The sequence below is a fragment of the Geotrypetes seraphini genome, chromosome 1 (assembly GCF_902459505.1).
Source record: "Geotrypetes seraphini chromosome 1, aGeoSer1.1, whole genome shotgun sequence".
In the NCBI taxonomy this organism is placed as follows: domain Eukaryota; kingdom Metazoa; phylum Chordata; class Amphibia; order Gymnophiona; family Dermophiidae; genus Geotrypetes; species Geotrypetes seraphini.
The window spans coordinates 351951565-351974133 of record NC_047084.1 but is presented as its reverse complement, the minus strand read 5'-3'; the positions used below and the strand labels follow the sequence as shown (position 1 = coordinate 351974133).

At 42.2% G+C, this 22569-nt stretch overlaps 1 protein-coding gene across 2 annotated transcripts in view; it reads right to left on the bottom strand.

Annotated features, from left to right (window-relative positions):
• Nucleotides 1–12014: 12014 nt before the first annotated feature.
• The window catches only part of CCNI (cyclin I), a 53183-nt gene continuing 42628 nt past the window's right edge, over nt 12015–22569 (bottom strand). The window contains exons 7-8 of one of the 2 annotated variants that reach the window (XM_033914360.1): nt 14634–14791; nt 13410–13695 (exon numbers count right to left, since the gene is read on the bottom strand). In XM_033914360.1, coding sequence (XP_033770251.1) covers nt 13677–13695; nt 14634–14791 — 177 coding nt within the window. In that variant the 3' untranslated portion in view covers nt 13410–13676. Of the gene's footprint in view, nt 13696–14633; nt 14792–22569 lie in introns of both variants that reach the window. The other variant, XM_033914352.1, reaches the window with a different exon arrangement.

The window sequence follows — 22569 nt, the reverse complement described above, 5'->3', positions numbered from 1 at the left end:
GAAAGGACCTGTATTTACAACCCGTGATCCTTGGATAGGCAAAAAGATTACAATTTCTAGTTATCCTAGTGGGGATGTATAGCACGAAATGAGGTAAGAGATAGGTAGGGGCTGTTCCCCAAACCAACTTAAAACAAATACAAGAGAACTTGAACATTATTTGTGCCTCCATTGGTAACCAGTGCAGCAGTCTGTAGTAGGGACTAACATGATCACTTTTCTTCAATCCAAATATTAAACGGACGGCTGTATTCTGCACTATTCTTAATTTCCTCACAGTTTTTTAGGTATACCCAAGTAAATGATGTTACAGTAGTCCAATATAGATAGAACCAATGACTGAACCAATAATCTAAAAGATAAAGGTTCAAAATATTTTTTAAAGGTCTTTAATTTCCATAGTGCAAAAAAGCACTTCTTTGCAACTAAGTTTGTGTGTTCAACCATGGTCAAATGGGTGTCTAATGTGACTCCTAATATTTTTATAGTTTTAGATATCAGATAATTATGACCATTTAGGTGTAACAATGTTCTAGTAATTTTATCCTTTGGGTTTGCCAAGAAAACTTGTCTTTTCTGTATTTAATTTCAATTTAAAATTGTCCACTGTTCAATCTCAGTCAAAATATAGGAAATGTGTTCTACAATTTCATTGCTCATGCTATTCAAAGGAATTAAAATAGAGATATCATCAGCATATATATAGTATTTTAGGTTTAACTTTTGTAATAGATGTCCTAAAGATGAAATGTAAATATTAAATAAGGTGGGTGATAGTGGGGAACCTTGAGGTACCCCTGAAGGATTTTTCCAAGAACTGGAGTATTTCCCATCACAAACCACTTGGTACGATCTTTTAGTTAAAAAACCCTGAAACCAGTTCCAAACTCTTCCCAAGAGTCCCATTGAGTCTAGGCAATGTAGCATTATTTCATGATCGACTAGATCAAAAGCTAAATCTAGTTGCAAGATCAGAGCACTGGTACCTTTACTAAAAAGACCCTATCAAATGCCTTTTCAGCATCTATCCCCAGTATAAAGGTCGAACCCCTCCCCCTACCCACTTGCCAAATAAGATGGCATACTCTATGAATATTATCAAAGATTTGGCAACCCCTGACAAATCCCAACTGATCATCGGCAACTAATTGCGGCATATAAACCTGCAATCTCCGAGCTAGAATCTTAGTGAATATTTTATAATCCACATCCAGTAGGGATATAGGCCTATAAGAGGCACAGGAAGTCGGGTCTTTGCCCGGTTTCAAAATTAAAGTATTACTCACTAGACGCCACAAATGTGGCAGGGTACCTCCCACAACCAACCCATTGAGAAATCGTAATAAGGGTTTAGTCAGGGCAGCACAGAATAGAAACATAGAAATGTTTTATAAAACTTGGCAGTGAAGCCATCTAATCCGGGTGACATACCCACCGACATATCTTTTATAGCCCACGTTATTTCCTCCTCTGTAATAGGCAGGGGAAGTTCATCCACCTCCACAGGTATAAGCTGTGGTAGCTGAACCCGCTCCAGAAGGGAGTGTATCTCTGTATCAGATGGCCTGTGTTCAGGTTGGTACAAGGTATGAAAATTATGTGTAAACGCTTGCTGAATTTGCTCTGTAGTCCAGTTTTCCCCATTCATCCCCAATACATGGGTAATAATGTTTCTAGCTTGTTTCTTTTTCAATTTGTGGGCTAGTACTGCCCAACTCTATTAGCAGATTCAAAGTATTCCTGTCAGATATACTGTAGTTTAGTACTAATTGCCTCTAATTCTAGACCTTGTAGGTCAAGCTTAAGCTGCACTAACAGAGTTTCTTTATCCAAGGGAAGTCTGCATCCCTTACGTTCCCATTCTAAGGCATAGATATTATCCCAGAGGTCTATAACCTTCCGCATCTTCTGTGAATGGGCTCCCAAGCCTATAATTTTACACCGCATTACTGCCTTCAAACACTCCCAGAGCGTCAAGGTGAGGTGTCAGGAGTATCATTAAACTGAAAATATTCCCCCAAGTCTTTGCCTAGCTGCTGCACATGGTAAGGATCACAGAGAAGGCTATTGTCCAAATGCCAATATCTCCTTCCCTTAGAAAATCAGGGATTACAAATGAGAAGTCAGGAAAAAACTCAATATGTGCAGACGAACTGACTCCAACATAGAATTCTGTCTACAGAGAGTGATCAAATCATATATACTGCGCTCAGAAATATGAAACTCAAAAAAGGGAAGGCTAAAAAGCCACCTTTACAGAAAGAGTTCACCTTCCAGCAGGGAGTACTGAATGGCCAGACTGAAGCATATCAGGGCATGATCTGACCACACCCTTGCTTCAATAAATTAGGTTTGAACTGCAGCTAACATATGCTGATGATATTTTTATATTACTTAAGATCGACCCACAACTTGATGATCTGATACCCAATATTAACCATTGTAGTGCCAAACTTCAGTCCTGGGCGACAATGGTCCAGATGAAATTAAATGCTGCCAAGACTAATCTTTTATGGCTTGGCCCAAAGTTAGACTCTCTTCATTTTGCTGTGATCTTAGACCCAGGAGAATCTCTGAAAATTGAGTTTTCCTGGCTAATATTGAGTATTGTCATCAATTCATCACTAATATTCAAGGAACAATTAAGTTTGCTTGTAAAAAATGATGTCAAGTTAAGAGATCAAGATAAGCCATGGGCTCCTATTTTATGCAAAACTTATATGGAGCATGTGCGCCAGTGGACAAATGGAAAGAGCAGCTACCTGAAATTTGGAGTACCAATGGTTTAGAGGGAACTGAAAAACCACTTCGATGTCTGTTATTTTTGTATTGTTAATATATGAATCAAAATAATTGTGACAAGTGGTCTTACCGATATACCTTCAGGAAGGAGACCTGTTCCGCACTAAAGTGGGGGCAGTGACAGTGATTCCCAAACAACTTCACATAGTGAACATTTTGACCAGAATGAATTGAGTGATCTTATCAGGGACTTAAATTTTTCCAAGGAGTCTTCTAAATTGTTTGCCTCCAGCCTAAAGGAAAAGAATGTACTTCAGCCTGGAACAAAAATTACATTTTATCAAAGAGGAGAAAAGGACTTGCTGCCATTCTTAACAGAAGACAACAACTTAGTATTCTGCAAAGACATCAGAAACCTTCTGCAGAAAACAGGTCTTTCAGAATATAACCCGAGTGGCATCTTTTCATAGTCAGTTCAAAACATAGTTTGAAATGTGTTCTTTTTAAATAATAGCAACAAATATGGTTCTATTCCATTTGGTCACTCCACCAGGATGAAAGAAGAGTACAAGGCTATCTCTTTAGTCTTGGAAAAGATAAATTACCAAGAACATCAATGGGTGATTTGTATAGACTTGAAGATGGTTAATTTTCTTCTTGGTCAACAAAATGGCTACACAAAGTATCCTTGGTTTTTATGCCTTTGGGATAGTAGAGCCAAACATGAACATTGGGCAAAAAAAGATTGACCTCCAAGGGAATATATAGTGGTTGGGAGGACAAAATATAATCAATGAACCTTTGGTAGCACGAGATAGAATCATACTGCCACCATTACACATAAAGCTAGGCCTGATGAAACAATTTGTAAAGGCTTTGAATAAAGACAGTTCATGCATTGAATACACAGCACGTGTTACCTGGACTTACCATGGAAAAATTAAAGGCAGGTATTTTCGATGGTCCACAGATCAAACAATTTATAAATGTCCCTCATTTCATAGCATCAACGAATGAAATCAAATCATGGGTCTGGTCTTCATTTGTTCTTGTTGTGAAAAATTTTCTTAGCAAAGGCAGACCACTACACACAATTAGTAGAGGATATGCTCTTTCATTTCAACAGGCTTGGCTGTAACACGAGTGCTAAAGTTCATTATCTTCACAGTCACTTAGATCGCTTTCCAGAAAACCTTGGTGACTTAAGAAAAGAGCAAGGTGAAAGATTTCACCAAGATATATAAACAATGGAAGCCAGATACCAAGGAAGATGGGATGCACACATGATGGCAGACTATTGTTGGAATCTTATCCGGGATTGTCCTGGCAGATCTTACTCTCAGAAGTCTTAAAAAAGGAGCTTCTTGTGTGTCGAATGACTGGAAAGTTTGTATCATAAACTTGTGCTTTTGGTATGAAATAAGTAAATTTTCATGTTGTACACTTTTCTTTCAATTTTTAATATATTTCCTTCTTACTTAAAAAAGATATTAATTTAAATACTACATTAAAATATCCTGATTTTTTTTAAATAGGCAAGCAGAGTGAAAAGTGGTATATGGCATATGTTCTATATCTCAAAAACTAGAGCTGATAGGAGAAAACTGGTGCCATTTTTGGAATCAGCAGGTCAAGTATACCCAGAAACAGGTGTAACAATTTGAGGCACCAAAATGAGTATTGGCCAGTTATCAATTTAGCTTATGTATTGTGACCTGGCAAACGATGTGTCTGCCGAGGTCCTGGTGAGAGCAGGCAAGAAGGGGGGTAGAAAGCCTAGGTGAGGTACACCCAAAGCCCGTTCTGGACACTATATTGATTCCCCGGAGCCTACTAGTCCTCCAGAATTAGAAACTGTGAAGTCCTGCTATCCACTAGGGGGAGCCGGTAGGCCCAAGAACTTGCCAAGTGGCAGATATTCAGGTCATCACCGGGGGAGCCCAAGAGCTGTGTATGTGCCAGCTGATTCAGCTAGATCAGGGTGTGCCCCTGTTCTAGAAAAGGCAGCAGTTTGGGACAAACAGTTAGGCAGACTAGGGAGAAGGATAAGGTTCCTCTCCCAAGATGATCCCCCTGGTCCAGGCAGAGGCAAGAGCTGTGCATCCATAGAGGTTACTGAGGCTGGTGAAGCACTGAATCTGCAACTACTGGAAGAAGAAACCCCGATGGAATTGCAAGGGAGTTTGTCTGAAGAATTTGCTGAATATCCTGAACCGATGGAGGTTGGTTTAACTACCAGGTGCCAAGAATGACCTGCTTGACTGTGAGTTTTTGTTTAGGACTCTTTTTGGAACTCTATATTTTTGATTGTTGAATATTTGAAGCTGGGAGTGTGTCTCTTGGGTGAGGTTTGCTAACACCCAGGGAGGGAATTGTGATAGCTGTGTGAAAAGCTGTTTTATAAGGCAAACCTAAGAAATTCTTAATTTCCCAGCAGTGCTTCAAAAGGCTGCTGGAGGCTTCCGTTTGGGAACTGTGTACATTATACAGACCAGAGCAGAGAACTCTATTGTTTGTATTGTCACCTGCTGAGGAGCAAGCTGAGAGCTACCTGAGAAAATAAGCTCTATTGAAAGGATCTCATGAGGATTTGGATCCATTGTTTCAAGGAAAGAAACCTGAACTGTTTTGACTTATTTTGCTTTTTGTGTTTTGTTTTACTTTGGGATTCTTTTGCAAGAAGCACTATTCATTTTGCTGATGCCATTCTGACCTTTATTTTGGACAGTAAATTTATGTTTGATTATATAACTGTGTGGTGGTGTTTTTGCTGAGTTCTTCTTGTCAGTCCGATCCTGCAGGGTGACTCCAGGCCGGGTCACATGTCAATGTTGGTTTTATGTTTAGCCACTAGTAGTGCTATTGAGTCCCGATCTCGGGCAGCAGAGTGGTTACAGTATTCACCCATATTGATACAGTTTGGGTATAAAAATAAATAGCAATTGGACACAAGATTCCAGGCATCTCCTCTTCTAGCTGCAACTGCTGAAAAAACAGTGTGAAGAGGTAAAGAAGCTGTTCTGCAAGTTATGCCGTACAGTGAAGAGGAACAGAAGAGAAGAGATGCAGTGGAGAAGATACTGAAGATCAAAGGTGAAGGAGATGAGAAGACAGCAGGGTGAGACCCAGGAAAACACCATTCATCAACACTGAGGCAACTACACTCATCCAATTACTTGACTGGAGCGCTGGAGTCTCTGAGCCTCCTCTTACCTGTACCATAACAGCAGCAGAGATCAAGACATTTCTGAGCAAGCCTGTGGTGGCTCCAGATTGGCCACACACACACCCAGTCCATAGAAAGCATGTGTAAAAATGACAACTGAGGCTTCTGTTAGATGGTCAGCAGTGAGCTCATGAGCTGAAACAGAAGCAAACAAGATGTGGCCTCTTTGCTGGATTTTGTTACGTAACATTAAGGGGTCCTTTTATTAAGGTGCGCTAACTGATCTAGCGCACGCTAAAGATTAGTGCACGCTAAATGCTAAGACATTCAAATATTACTTTAATTTCTACATATTACAACTGTGATCTGATGTAGGTAAGACTCACTTTAAGCAGTTTCTGAAGATATCTTTAGATTCAACATTCTAAACTAATTTGGTCATTAGTAGTTTGAAAAAATAAAAATCTACTCCTAAAACTTGATACACCCTTCTATACAAAGTTTCAAGTTTATTAGAAATTTGATGAATCGCTTATACATGAATTACTAAGCGAATTACATTAAAATCCAAACTATGCATACATTAAAATACAAGATATGCATACAACATATAAATTTTAAAAAAAACAACAACAACAACTCAGAAAAGGGGTTAGACCAACAGACAAGACTGGATGTGGAGGAATAAAGGGATAAAGTTACAATATTAATAATTTTAAAAAGAAGGAAACAATAAGGGAAAAAACATTAGGAAGGGTATCTTTTTTATTTTTGATAAAGAGTCTACTGCACTGTAACTATTCCATTCAGAGGGTAAAAGCATCTTTAATCAGGAAGGTTTTTAGATTAATTTTAAAACGGCTAATATCTTTTTCGTCTCTTTTATATTGGGGTAGAGAATTCCAGACTTGGGGGGCTACTATTGAAAATATATCATGTCGTCTAGTGCCGATCACTAGGCTACTCTGCCCAGCTTGCTGTGTTGTTCAGGATGGCTATAATACCTGCACTTGCTATACAGCCTGTTCTTCCTGTCAAGTTTGACTTTCAGGGGGAGATGGAGGACAGAATCAAAAATCTAAAGCCAGGGAGCACATCAACTGCCTTGGAATGAGCTTGGATTTGGAAAAGGGAAGACATTAAACTAAAATGCAATCTAGAACATTATCTGGTCGATATTCAAAATGTTTAACCGGGTATAAACAGTCACCAACCAGATAAATCACTTATTCAGGCTTATCCGGTCATTTTCAGCGGCACAACCAGGTGAAAATGAACAGTTGGCACCAAATTCGTTGAAAATGAACAGTTGGCACCAAATTCAAAGCAGCTATCTTGTGGGCCCCATTCCAGGGGCAGAGTCAGGTTAAGTGTTGATATTCAGCCCCTTCACCACATAAGTAAACAATTTAAATCAGGAAGCATAAATAGTGGTACTAAGTGGTTTGGCTTATGCGATCAAGGGCTGAATATTAACTGGCTACGTATTAACTGGCTCAAAATATCCCAGATATTTAATGCTGAAGCCTGGACAGAGACCGACCTTGAATATTCAGGAATAATGCTGGCAGCAGACAGCAAACTCACCACTCTATCAGAAGGTATATGGATTTGTTTATAAGGCCCATTAAAGTTCTGTAGGCTTAAAGGGTACAATAAAATTGAACTGCCTCAGTAATAACATAATATAAAGCACCTAAGAATGTCTAGTTTTTAGTATTATGGAACTTTAAAAAAAATAATTAAATACGGGTCTGACATCAATTGGGTTTCAAAGAAGATCTCCAAAAAAATGTTACATACCTGAATCAAGTTCTTGATGAAGGCGGCTTTTTGAAATCTTTTGCAGACTTAAAAGCTGAATTTTGGCTTTTGCCTCAGGATCTATTCACATATTGGCAATTATGTCATTATATCTCTTCTTTACCTACAATAGAACTCAAACCGGACTCTCTGGAATCACTTAAAAAAAAGCCTTATGTCTGGACACCCAACAAATTGTCCCTTTGCAGTTTCATCACAAATTTTTACAGGAAACTTTGCCGGAATATGATTATTCTCAGCTTTCCCAGCAGTGGACTTGGGATTTGTGGTTAGCTGTCACGATTGAAGCCCTTCAATTATATTTTAAAACAATGTTCAAAATAAGACTATCAATGGATCTGTGGGAAATGAGCTACGAAGTAGCCATGAGGCAATGTTTCCCCGAAAAGGGCCAAAAGCAAATATCACTTAGATCAGACTCAAAGGGCCTGATTCTGTATAGGATGCTAGTCTCAGCTGCCACCTAAGCTGCAGCTGAGAATCGCACACTGGCGCATGCCTAACCTAACCGATTCTGTAACTGGCGCCCATGTCATAAGTGCCAGTTAGAGAATCGTGTTGCTGTTGAACTGATTGCGGCAAGGGAATCCCCCTGCTGCGATCAGCTCAGCAGCTACAGCAGGGAAACGCCACCCCCATGAACATCCCCGGACGGAGGGCTGCCATTAGTTTGCCTAATCTCTCTTGCCCCCCCCCCCCCCCCCGAACACATGACATATCAAACCCCGATCCCCCATAGCCCCCTCCAGGACCTTTTTCAGCAAGGCTGGTCAGCCAGAGGGATGCCTACTCCCTCCGGCCAGAAGGCCCGACTATTCAGAATAGTGAGCCTTCCCCTTCCGATGCATTCCTAGGATGTACTGGGGAAGGGCCTAAGGCCTGACTGACAAAGGAGCCCAAGGCTCATAAGAGAAACCTTAGACACCTGGGGCTACTTCCCAGTGCATTCTGGGATGCGCTGGGAGTGGTCTAAGACTCCTACTGGTCCTTGGGCATGGCCTTAGAAATTTGGCCAATCAGAGTCTTAGGCCACTCCCAGTGCATTCCAGAATGCATAGGAGAGGCCTTAGGCGCTGTGGCAAATTTCAGGCACCTATTGCGACCCTAGAGAGATGCCTAGGGCTGCTTAAGCTCATCCAAGTCCACTTCTCGACAAAACCATGCCCACACCCAGCCTTGCGTGAGCTTGTGTCCCTAGGCGCCTCCCTGCACCCACAACAAATGCCTACAGTGTAGGCGGCCTACCTCGGGGTTGGGTGTTTTTTTTTAAGAAAACATGCGTCCCAATTGGTTGGTTAGAAAGCAGTAGGTTGCCACTTATAGAATTTGCCCCCAAATGTCCGAAGTATTTCTAGGAAGAGTCATCCATAGGCCATGTTTTGCTCCTGCAGGCTAGTTAAGTCTTTTGGAAGAGGATTTTGGAGCATAATTCATCCCCTGGCATGCTCGATGCATTGTCATCAAAACCATTCTCTAATTGTTCTGTTATGGCACCTGTGCCAAAGATATGAGGAATTTCTTAAAACATACTTTATTTATTTGACCCCCATATTGATTTCCAAAAAGCAAGAATCGATGGACAATAGAATAACAAATGATCTAAATATCCCAGCTTCGAGATGACAGTGCCAACATCTATTAGATTTAGAGCCATCTAACTTCTGTAAACGTACCGGGGTCCAAAATGCTCTATGTAATAGAAAAAACCAAGTTTGTCTCATAGATGCAGACACTGTATATCAGCTAAGAATAATAGGCCTCTACTTATTATGACAGGGGTTGCCATACAACAGATAACTTGTATCTAAACTAAACTACTTATATTTAAACTACTGTTCTTAATCTGCTGTATAGTCCCTATATCTAAACTGCTGTATAGTCTCATATGTCCAAGTATTTAAATCTACTGTATAATCTTGTATGTCCAATTCACTCCATTGTGAATATTTACTTGTAAACCGTTCTGAGCTACTGGGAGGACGGGATAAAAATCTAAATAAATAAATAAATAACTGGGAAAAACTGGAAGAGACTTAATTACAGTTTTTGGTGGAACTCTTTGTCACATTTATAAAATGGAAAGGACAATAGCTGTACAGCAGGGGAATTTTAGGAAATTTCAGATGATTTAAGAGCCATTAACAAAATATTGTAATGAATAGTATTTTTCCCCTTAAAAATGCACATCCAGATTGGGGGAGGGTTTTTTTTTTTTTGGTTTGATCATTAAAGTAAAATATATAGGAATGGAGTTTATGGTAGATTTTCTTGAGTTCAAAGGGTATTACTGATTGGGGGGAGGGGGGATAAATTCTGATATGGATTTAAACAGAATATTAAGTGTTATATTTGAGTTTAAAATGTTATATATGATGTTACACTTATTGTAAGGTTTTTGTTTTTTTTTAAATGAATAAAGAATTGGAAAAAACCCCCACATACTTTATTGTTAAGCAAAAAAGTTATATTGATGAGATAGTTAGATGTGGAAACCCCCCCCCCCCCAGTGGGCCAGTGGAGAACAGCTATGATCCACTTGCTCCAGAGAAGCAGATGATTGTTGATATGGATTCTTTGCCTGGTAAAAGCTACAACATACATGGGAACATTTAAAAAACCAAGGAGACATCAAATTGTACTGCTGGAGGAAACAAGTATGTCAGTATTAGGAACTATTCCTGTGTGCACAGCCTATCCCCTGGACCTTTTACTAGTGAAGGCTGTTCACGAGTTCTGATCACTGAGAGACCAAATCAGCATATTCCATTCTGAAGGCCTGCAGTGGATCTGCCCCCTAACTTTAGTGTGGAGTATGCTGAATCAGGGCTAGGATGCACTAAAGTCTCCGTCTAACAATCGTCGCTAAACCAGTTTGACTAGTTCAGCGACTGATCGTATTTGCTGACCCAATGCACAAAATCACTCACTGCATGTTTTTCTGTGCGATTGTTCATTTTCTGATCCAGCCATGCAAATAGGTCATTAATATTAAAATGTTATACAAACTAGCCAACTGATCGATGTTCTAACATTGCTTCACCATGCATAAAAAATAGTGATCACTTCAACCGGCCCCCTAAAAACAACAGGTCTGCCTATTTTTTTTTATTTTTTTTAATAGCACAGATGTGACTGTATTACACACACCCAATATTTGTCCCATTAAAAAATAAAAATGGGAGTCGAATCACTGTCCCCCCCCCTCATGACAACTACGGGTCCCCGATACCATCTGTGCACCCCCAGACAACACACCCAGAGATAGAGCAATGCCTACTCTCTCCTGCCTCAGCAATCCGATTGTGCATCTTGGCCACCTGGACCCCCCTCCCTGACACTCCCTCCCCCCAACACTCCCCCACGCTCCCCAACACCTCCCACCCTACACAAAGATCATCCCCTCCCATCACCCCACCAAGACCCCAAAAGACAGCCCTAGTGGGCTAGAGGGGAGATCAGCTCAGAACCCCCTCCAGCTCAAGCACACCCCCAAGCCCCTCCCTGTACCTTGTTGTAGAAGCAGCAAGAGGGATACCCACTCACTCTCACCAGCAGGCCCGCCTCGTCAAAATGATGGGTCTTTTCTTTCCTGGTGTATCCTGGGATGTACAGGGGAGGGGCCTAAGGCCCTGAATGGCCTGGATACCTTAAGCCTCTCCTATGGGTGGCTGCTTAGCACAAAAGTGCAGCTGTTCACCTCCCAGCAATCAAGTTCCAAAAACAGTTAATTGGAAAAAGTTTCATGGGATGAGGTGGGAGTGTAAGGATGACAGAAGTGGCCTGGCCAGAGCTAAGCAACTCCGAGATCTTGTTGGGTGCAGGGAGTATGCAGAAAGACACTGGAAGTCTTGCTGGAAAGGGACTGGGGAGAGGAATGGTGGGAGAAAAAGGGAAACTGTAGGAGAGTGCTTGTGGAGATCAAACTAAAGGGGAGATAGAAATAGGGGGAAGAGAGGGGAAGCAGCCCAGAACTTATAGGGAGATTCTCTAAAAACATTTTTTTTAATTTTCATTTTGAATATTAATGTCTTTTCTATTTTGCAACTTAAGTATTATATTCAAAAAGTAGTGATTCTATTGTGGTATTAGCAAATAAATCTGCAGAATGCAGAATCTGCAGAATCTAATATATTGTATAATTTTAAAAAAGTTCTCCTGGACTAATAACTACAACTGTACAGGAAAGCAAGGAAACAGTGTGAACCACCATTTTCATAGGAATAATTTGTGCCTATAAAATGTCATCAGTTCCACAGAAAGAAATTATGCATCACAACAACACTGAAAGGATAACTTTTTTATTGCTACCAGAAGGCTTCCATAGGTACAGTGGTCCTGGATGCAGCACCTTCCTCAGACTGTGGAGGGAGCTCAAGATCTTGGACAAATCATCATGAGAGAAAACAGAGGTATACATGAAAATACAAGCTTTTAAAGTTTGCTTCATGTTAGAATTACATCACAAAATCTTGGGTACAATTGCTGATAGTTTTTACAAATTCAAAAAGGATAGAACTGTCCCATTTTTTAAACAAGCAGCCTTGATCTTATGTGAATTAATTCAGTATATATCAATTTTTACAAACTGGAAATGCTAATATTTCAAATGATACACAAATTTCTTAACATTCATTACCATGAGGCTTGAAAATTTATGCTAAAAAGCATTCATGAAATCAAATTTAACTAGCACGAATTGCATAAGATCAACCTTTTCATTGCTTGTACCTTTCAGATCTCAAAAGAAAATTAATACACATACTTAAAAACATATAAAGCATTGTTAACAGTCATTCATCCGACTGCTTCTCTAGCATGTCCATGCCATTATTGTAAATCCCTTTGGGCTGAATTCATTTAACAAAGGTGGTCTTAAAATACAACCTAACCTAACCTAACATGGTGGGCCAACATTGGGCATTTTACAAACACTTCTTTCTACCCTCTTTCACATTACATTTCAATAACTTTGCACACTAAAGCGTTAATGAAGTTTGTCTGCTTCGTTTTGAAATCTGAAAGGTCAGCCAGTGCACACCCTGTAGAAGACTTGGAGCAAAGGGAGGAATAAAAGAGAGGGAAAGAGTGCACATGTGAGTGAGCGAGGGAAAAAAAGGTCATCAGAAGAAAAGAGGAGGCATCTAAAGGGGCATTAGGCTAACAAAACTTGAACAACTGCACAAATGTGAACTTTTTAGACAAGATTACACTACACTTTAGCAGAAAACAGTAGAACTGACAACACTAGAAGGTTAAACCATTTTTGCTACTTTTTTTGTTTCATTTTTGGGTCTTTTATGGATTTTTTATGCATTCTTTTTTTTTTGTTTGTATCCGAGTGCTTAAATAATAGCTGAACTATAATTAGCAGCACATGAAAACTTTGATAAGATTTTTGGCTCCCTTTGTGCAACCTGGTAGAATATGCTCCATCGACCTTTCTGGCCTGGTCTTAAAAAAACAGCAACTTTCTTCTGTCCGACCTGGTAGATATGTTGCTACATGACAGAAACAGCCTGCAAGGGTGGGCAGGGAGAAACACTGCCTTCTTGCCTGGTGAGGTCAGTGCCACACACAGAAGCCACAATTTCCATCCCTCCAACCTCTGGAGCACTGTCCTCGTTGTAGAGGCGCTTGATCCCGTCGTAAAAGTCATCTACTTCCATTTCTTCCACTTTGCGTTTAGTGGAGGTATGCTTATACCCCATAGGAGCTGCCAGACACTGGTAAAGGACTTCTGCAGTATCTCTGCTTGGCATTTCTGGTCTGCGCTTGCCCTTGAAAGGGAAACTTGGGCCCGTGACAGAGGTGGGCTGGAATTTGAACATGCCTCTGTTACAGGTTACCAAGGAGTGCTTGAGGGGACTGTAGAGGTATACAGCATTGGGAGGCAGCAAAGCCTGAAGAGGGGAAAGGTGATGTGCCATAAGCTCGCGACAGTGGATCAGTTGGGAACTATCCATCTGGATTCAAAAAAGAAATAAAAAAACCACTATATAAAGATTTGGAAAAGGTCATTTTGCCAGTAGGAGAACCTTTACTACTTAAGATTATTTCAGCTCACCTAAATAACTTCATGCAAAACAAGAAATTTAATCCTGAATGGCTCTGCTGAAACTGGAAATCTACAATGGTACCACTCACATCATTTGAAGCATCACAGTAAATTACACACACCCAACTTTGGTTTCTTAATTTTATCCTCTGAATATTAGATCTTCAATTCTTTTCCATTAATGGTGATGAATCCCAAGAATTAGAAGATTGCATCATGTCTAAATGAAACACTTTTCCATTAGCGCTGTAAAGCAATTGTGCTGCACATTCCAACATCTAGTTCCAAGCAATAGCAGTTTGCCTAATAAAAATGGGCGTTTATTACTGGAAACAAACACTGTAATGGTTTTCCACAGGAGCTTGTGGTTTGCAAACAACGTCTGCTTGGGGAAAAAAAAAAAATCAATCCTTTTTATGTGAAGACAGGGGCAGCCATGCAGCTCCTTATGGGGCGAGGTCACAAATATACATTAAGGAATGCTGTAACATCAGAAACTGATTCGGCAATCACAGATCCACTTTAAACAACAACATATTAAAATGCATTTCTAAAAAAAACAGAGGCTATTTCTAACATCACAATTATATTTCAAAATGTTATGTTAACATTTTTAAACACCTGTGGCAATTCTCCTAAGGAGGCCAGTTAGTCTAGCTGGCCAATATTATCTAGGCTGTCTAACAGGTAAGCTGTGTTCCCTAACTAGCATCATAATCTGTTAAGCCCTTTTGGGACAAGACAGCTGGGAACAGGATATTGAAACCAGCCAAGCAAATTATGAAGTAAATTTTAAGAAGCCCACTTTCCTTGCAAAATATGTACAGCAAGGAAAAAAATTCTTACCTGCTAATTTTCTTTTCTTTAGACCAATCCAGAACCTGTGGGTTGCGTCTGTGGACCAGCGGATAGAGAAACCAAATAGTTTTGTGTGGTTCAGCATTTAGGAGCACTGTGCAGGCACAGATGTTCAGTATTTCAAACAACAAAGCAATGTGTTGTTCCTAGTGATAGAATTATATATATATATAGCAGAAGATTAATTTGCAGATCCAAAATTGAAGCTCACAGAAAACCAGGGAACATTTTACTGGAAGGAAATAAAAATATAGCAGAATAACTAGAAATCCAGAGATATGCTAGGGTGTATGCCTCTGGACTGGTTCTGTGGTATTAAAGGAAACAATTATAAAAAATAAAATTGTGGAACATGTAGACAAACATGATTTAATGAGACGGAGTCAGCATGGGTTCAGCTGAGGGAGATCTTGCCTCACAAATTTGCTTGACTTCGTTGAAGGTGTGAATAAACATGTGGATAAAAGTGAGCCGGTTGATATAGGGGTCTTTTTACAAAGGCGCGGTAGCGGTTTAACACGCGGAATACCGCGCGTTAAACCACCTGCCGTGCTAGTACCTAACGCTTCCATTGACGAGGCGTTAGGATTTTAGGCTGCCACGGGGGTTAGCGCGTGATGAAATGTCCGACGCACTAACCCCCGTAGCGCACCTTGATAAAAGGAGCCCATAGTGTTTCTAGATAAAGTTCCTCACGAGAGGCTCCTGAGAAAATTAAAGTGTCATGGGATAGGTGGCAAAATTCAGTTGTGTATTAGGAATTGGTTATCAAATAGAAAACAGAGGGTAGGGTCATTTTTCTCAATGGAAGAGAGTAAACAGTGGAGTGCTGAAGGGGTCTGTACTAGGACCATTGCTATTTAATTTATTTATAAATGATCTGGAAATTGGAACGACGAGTGAGATGATTAAATTTGCAGATGACACTAAACTGTTCAAAGTTGTTAAAACGCTTGCTGATTGTAAAAAATTGCAGGTGGACCTTAGGAAATTGGAAGCCTGGGCGTCCAAATGGCAGATGAAATTTAATGTGACCCTGGGCAAGTCACTCAGTCCTCCATAGCCCCAGGTACGTTAGATAGATTGTGAGCCCACCGGGACAGAGAGGGAAAATGCTTGAGTACCTGATTGTAAAACCGCTTAGATAACCTTGATAGGCGGTATAAAAAGACCTAATAAACTTGAAACTAATGTGGACAAATGCAAAGTGATGCACATTGGGAAAAATAACCTGAATCACAGCTACTGGATGTTAGGGTCCACCTTAGGGAGTAGCACTCAAGAAAAGGATCTGGGAATCATCATAGATAATACGATGAAACCTTCCGCCCAATGTGCGGCGGCGGCCAAAAAAAGCAAACAGGATGCTAAGAATTATTAAAAAAGGGATGTTAACAAGACTAAGAATATTATAATGCCCCTGTATCGCTCCATGTTGCGACCTCATCTGGAGTATTGCGTTCAATTCTGGTCTCCTTATCTCAAGAAAGATATAGTGGCACTAGAAAAGGTTCAAAGAAGAGCGACCAAGATGGTAAAGGGGATGGAACTTCTCTCGTATGAGGAAAGACTAAAACGGTTAGGGCTCTTCAGCTTGAAAAAGAGACGGCTGAGGCGAGATATAATTGAAGTCTACAAAATCCTGAGTGGAGTAGAACGGGTACAAGTGGATCGATTTTTCACTCTGTCAAAAATTACAAAGACGGGGGAAGTGACGTCATCCCAGCGCATGGCTGCCTGAATCGGGAGCTCCGTAGGGGCCGGTGAGGAAAAGTGCTTTTTCAGCTTCTAGCGCTAAAACGCGCTGACTATTAAGATCGCGGTTCGCGAGTGAAGCCATGGCGACGCGGAAGAAACTTGATAAATTTAAATACTTCGGCGATGGAGGAGAGAAAACAGCGAGTGAGACACAGGGGAGTGCAGGAGACGCGCTTAAAATGGCCGCGGGGCCGTCGGCGCCGGCAGAGCTGATTGAGGCTGGGACTCTGGCGATCTCGGGGGAGCTCAGTGAGACGGTGCACAAGTCTTTTCAAACGTGGTTCCAGGACCTGAAGGATGAAATGGTAGGAGTGAGAGTGGATGTGAAGGCTGCCCTGGCGGAGCTCCGTGCGGATGTGGGGGAGTTGGGAGCCAGAGTGATAGCCTCTGAAGAGCACGTGGAGGCTTTGTCTGCCACAGTTACTGGGGTCAAGGAATCCACAGACCATTTAACATCGGAGCTGCAGGAACTACAGGCGCAGGTGGAGGATCTGGAGAATAGGTCACGCCGGTGTAACCTGCGATTTAAGGGAATCCCGGAGGGGGAGGCATATCGTGATTGCAAGACTGTGGTGCGAGAGTTTTGCCAGAGCCTTCTAAGTGTGGATGGAGCTGAGATACCTGAGGAGATTAAACTGCAGAGAGCACATCGGAGCTTGGGTCCTGTGAGAGGTCCTGGCTATAAAGATATCATCGCTTGCTTTGCGGATTTTTCCCTCAAAGAGAAGATTTTGCAGATGGCACGGCGCCACCCGCGGTTTCGTTGGAAAGAGTTGGAAGTGGGTGTCTACCAGGACCTAGCATGGTCTACACTACAGAAGCGCAGGGCGTTCAAAGAGGTTACGCAAGTGCTGAGAGATGGTGGCCACAAATACAGGTGGCTGTTCCCCTTTGGGGTCTGGCTTACTGTCAACGGGAGGTCTCGAAAGGTGGCTACGGTCACGGAAGCCTGGATAGCTATGAAAGAGCTGGGTTGTGTGAATATCCCGGAGACGGTATCAACGCCGGCTACTGCTAGTACTTCGGGAATCCCTGGTGCTTGGTCTACAGTTCTGCGTTCTGGCAAGCGAGCAGCTAAACAGGGGACCTGATGATGAAGAGGACTTACCATCTTGACTATTCTTTAACGAGGCCACTTTGAGTGGCATAGACTGGGAGAGGTGCTGAGTGGTGTGCCATCTCCGGTCTGGATCTTGGAAAGAGACTCTGCACTTTCTAATGTTTCTCTCTCTCTTTAGCTTTACTTGCGGCTGGTTATGCGGCAATTTTCTGGTTTTGTGTTGTTGACATGGGAAGCGGCTTGGGCTAGTCGCCTGGGGTACTTTTCACTTTCTAAGGGTTGGCTAGACCTTCACTGAGGGGGTCGGCTTCGGGTATGGGGGGGGGGGGGGGGGGATGGGAGGGAGTACAAGTAAACTTCTTACTATTGGATCATGGAATGTAAACGGTTTAAACAGTCCGGGTAAGCGTAGTATAGTATATCGTGAATTGAATAGATTAAAGTGGGATATATGTATGTTACAGGAAACCCACTTGAGGCCCAGACATGTGGGGGTCTTGCGGTCCTCTCACTTTGAGCAAGTATGGACGCATCAGAGTGGCCAGTCTGCTAAGAAGGTGGGAGGACTGGCAATTCTTATCCGAAAGGGCTTGGGTTTTACTGTTCAGGAGGTGTTTAGAGATTCTGGGGGAAGGTGTCTGGCTCTGCAGGGTGCAATACAGGGCCGTACTATCACTGTAATTAACATTTATGGTCCTAACGGAGGTCAGGCGGCCTTCTATGGTTCTCTTGCAGATGATTTAGTCAATTTTGTTAGGGGGTCTGTATATTTGGGGGGGGATTTCAATGTCACTCCAGATGTGCTGCTGGATCACTCCCGGGGAGGACTTCGATCTTCGTCCCGAGCTTCCCGCAAGGCTTTTCTTGCCCTGATGTCCTCCTTGGGCTTGATCGACAGTTGGCGCTTGCATCACCCCTCCCAGAGGTCGTATACCCATTATTCATCTGTTCATGGTTCTTATGCTAGGATTGACAGTATCTGGACTCATCGTAATCAATGGGGGGGAATCAGAACTGCTGACATTGAAGCTATACATATCTCTGATCATGCGCCTGTCTGGATAGCTTGTGAAGGCTATTGGGATGTGGGGCATCATCGGACCTTTTGGAGGCTAAATGAATCACTGTTAAAGCATACAGAGGTGGACAGGGAGGTGGGAGAGGCTATCGCCAATTATCTACATGACAATGATAATGGGGAGGTGGGTGACTCCATATTGTGGGATGCCCTTAAGGCTGTGATTCGTGGGGTCTTTATTAAATGGGGAGCGCGCCTTAAGCGACAGCGGGAGCGGAGAACTATATCCCTTCGGGAGACCTTGATATCTTTGGGGAAGCAACACCAGTGCTCTCCTGATCCAGAAGTGTTTGCACAGCTTCTGAGAGCGCGACATGAACTTTCTCTTCTACAGATGGAAGAGATTGATTTTTATAGACTAAGATTACGCCAAACGATATATGAATACAGCAATAAAGCGGGCTCGCGACTTGCTAGATACATTAAATTGAAACAAGCTAGAACAGCTATTACCCGAATTAGGGATATAGAGGGGAAAATGCAGTGTACGGATGGGAACATTAAGAAGGTTTTTCTTTCTTACTACACCAAATTATATGGGAAAGTGGAAGGGGTACAATTGGACTCTATCAAGGCATATTTAGATAAAGTGACGTTGCCACACCTGGGAGACTCGGATATGGGATATCTTAATAGTCCTGTTTCCTTGGGGGAGGTATTGGGGGTTATCACCAGGCTGAAATTGGGAAAGTCCCCGGGTTTAGATGGGTACACTAATAGTTTTTACAAACAGTATCGGGTCCAGCTAGCTCCTTTATTGGTACGGGTTATTAATGGGGTGAGGGAGGGGAATTCACTACCGCCATCGATGGGAGACGCGGGTATCTCAATATTGCTTAAACCGGGGAGAGATTCTGCTAGTTGTGGGGCGTACCGGCCCATTTCATTATTGAACACCGATGCTAAAATTCTGGCTAAAGTTTTGGCCCTCAGGCTGGGGAAGTGCTTGCCTAGCCTGATTCATATGGATCAATCGGGGTTTATTCAAAGACGTCAGGTTGGAGACAATATCCGAAGAACGTTGCATCTTCTTTGGGAGGCGCAGCACAATTTGGACAAAGTAGCTCTCTTAGCAGTTGATGCGGAGAAAGCTTTTGATCAGGTGGGTTGGGACTTTTTATGGCAAGTCATAGAGCGGACGGGGTGTGGGGATTTCTTTCTGGCTTGGGTGCAGGCATTCTACCGGTCACCGAGGGCGACTATTAGGGTGAATGGGGACTACACAGACTTTTTCTCAATCGAACGGGGTACACGTCAGGGGTGCCCTCTCTCTCCGCTTTTGTTTGCACTGTCTATTGAACCCTTAGCTATCCACATACGAGAACATCCGGACATGAGGGGTTTATGGATCGGGGCTCAGGAACATCGGCTCGCGTTATTTGCTGACGATGTTTTGTTATATGTGCGGGACCCTGAACTTTCCCTACCTATCTTGTTAGACATTTTTGCTGAATTTGGTTTGGTGTCTGGCTTTACGGTTAATCTGGATAAGTCGGAATTGTTGGGGATCACCTTGACTGCAGATGAAGAGAGGGGACTGTCGGGGAGATTCCCGTTTCGTTGGGCTTCTGGGGCGCTGAAATATTTGGGGATCTATATCTCTCGGGATTTGTCTCAGCTGTACACTTTGAATTATACCCCCATTATTAGACAAATCAAAGTGGACTTGCAGAGGTGGTCTGGGCTGTGGTTGTCTTGGTGGGGACGGATAGCGGTTATTAAAATGAATATTTTGCCTCGCTTATTATTTCTTTTTCAAACACTGCCTATACCGCTCCCGACTGTGGTGTTGAAAGAACTTCATGCTCTGTTCTTCCGGTTTATCTGGAAGGGGAAACCGCCTCGGATCTCTCGTCAGTGTCTGTGGCTGCCCCGTGAGTCTGGGGGACGAGCACTTCCCAATTTGTTCTGGTATTATAGGGCTGCACAATTACGAATTTTGTTGGATTGGGATATAGCGGAACAAAAGAGTGTAGTACAATTGGAACAGCAATTAATGGGTACCCGGGTTTTACGAACCCTGATTTGGTCCTCTTTACCTGCACGGGTGGTTTTTAGAACTTTGAGAAACCCTATTTTGACACACCTTTTGCGGATATGGTGGGAGACGCGGAAGAAATGGGGAGCAGGGCTGGTGCCTTCGCTGCTGGGGGCGTTGGGGGACGAACCATCTTTTCCGGCGGGTGGGGAGAGTTCGGTTTTTCAGCGCTGGGAGCGTCAGGGACTCCGGACGTTCTCGGATGTCCTTCATAGGGGGATCCTGGTGTCCTTTGAGGCTTTTCAGAAGAGTGCAGCTTTACCTAAGGGGGATTTTTTAGCTTACTCCCAAACCCGACATTTTATTCAAACACAGGGCTGGTCTGGGGATTCGATTAAGACAAGGGCTCCCTTGGAACATCTGTGGCTTACACTTCGTAACCTGCCCAAACCCATTTCAGTTCTCTATCAATACTTTCGGGGCTCAGTTGTCTTTCACCCTAAATACAAAGGGCTTTGGGAACGGGACCTGGGGCGTTCTTTCTCAGAGAGGGAATGGACTCAACTATGTCTTGAGGTGGGTAAGGCATCCTCTTGTGTTCTTATACAGGAGAATGCCTACAAGGTGTTTACCAGGTGGTATTATACCCCAGCTAGGTTACATAAAATGTTTCCGAGTTCCTCTGCAATGTGTTGGAGGTGTGGGGGGGCAGTTGGCACCTTTTTGCATATTTGGTGGGACTGTCTTCCTTTACAAATCTTCTGGAAACATGTTGTTGGCTGTTTATCCCAATTGGTGCAAGTTGTGATCCCGTTGGTGCCAGTGGAATGTTTACTAGGCTTACATAATGTGGGTGAACACACTTGGCAAACTAAGCTCCGCAGGTGGGGATTGGCTGCAGCTAAATGTTTAATTGCTAAATCCTGGAAAAGATCTGAGGCACCTGTTATGTTAGAATGGTATTTGCAGTTTCATCAATTGTGTACCATGGAACTTTCAATTGCTAAACGTCATGGGCACTACCTTTCATCTATCCGAACTTGGACTGTTATTATGGACAAGATTGATACTTTGGTTTAAGTTTACTGGGGCTGGGGGGTTTGGGGGGATTGTTGTTGTAGGGATAACTTCCTGAAGGAACAACAGGGAGGTGTCCACTCTGTATATTTCAGTTTATTTGGGAGGGGTGGGGGGATTTGTGATTCATTGCAGGGGATATCTGGTTGGCAATGATGTTTTCTTCTTGCTGTATTGTGAATTCAGAGCCTGTTGTCTTTTGTTCAATACTATGGAGTGCTTGAGCCTGGATATCCTTATTTTGCTTGTATAATACAAAACTTTTAATAAAGATTTTCAAGTCAAAAAAAAAAAAAAATTACAAAGACTAGGGAACACTCGATGAAGTTACAAGGAAATACTTTTAAAACCAATTGGAGGAAATTTTTTTAACTCAGAAAATAGTTAAACTCTGGAATGCGTTGCCAAAGGATGTGGTAATAGCGGATAGCGTAGCTGGTTTTAAGGAAGGTTTGGACAAGTTCCTGGAGAAAAAGTACATAGTCTGTTATTGAGAAAGACAAGGGGAAAGCTACTGCTTGCCCTGTATCGGTAACATGGAATATTGCTACCGATATGGCAAGCTACTAGTGACATGGATTGGTCACTGTGAGAATGGGCTACTGGGCTTGATGGACCATTGATCTGATCCAGTAAGGTTATTCTTATGTTTTTACGTTCCTTCCTTAGAATCGCTACCAAACCCGTCCAGAACTTGTCAGATATAGCAAAGAACTTGACTCTTTTTATTTCTGATACAAATGAAAAATCTGGACAAACATCTAGTTATATATATCCAAAAGCTGGGAATGAAAGGTGAGGTGTTGTTGATGGGAGATTTCAACTTGTTGGATGCAAACTGAAGTTTTCCTTCTCCAGAATCAGGAAGTAGAGAGATAGTGGATGCCTTTCCAAAGTGGTCTTCTTAGGCAAATAGTGACAACCCACCAGAGAAGAAGTGACTCTGGATCTCATGCTCATAAATAGGGAAAAT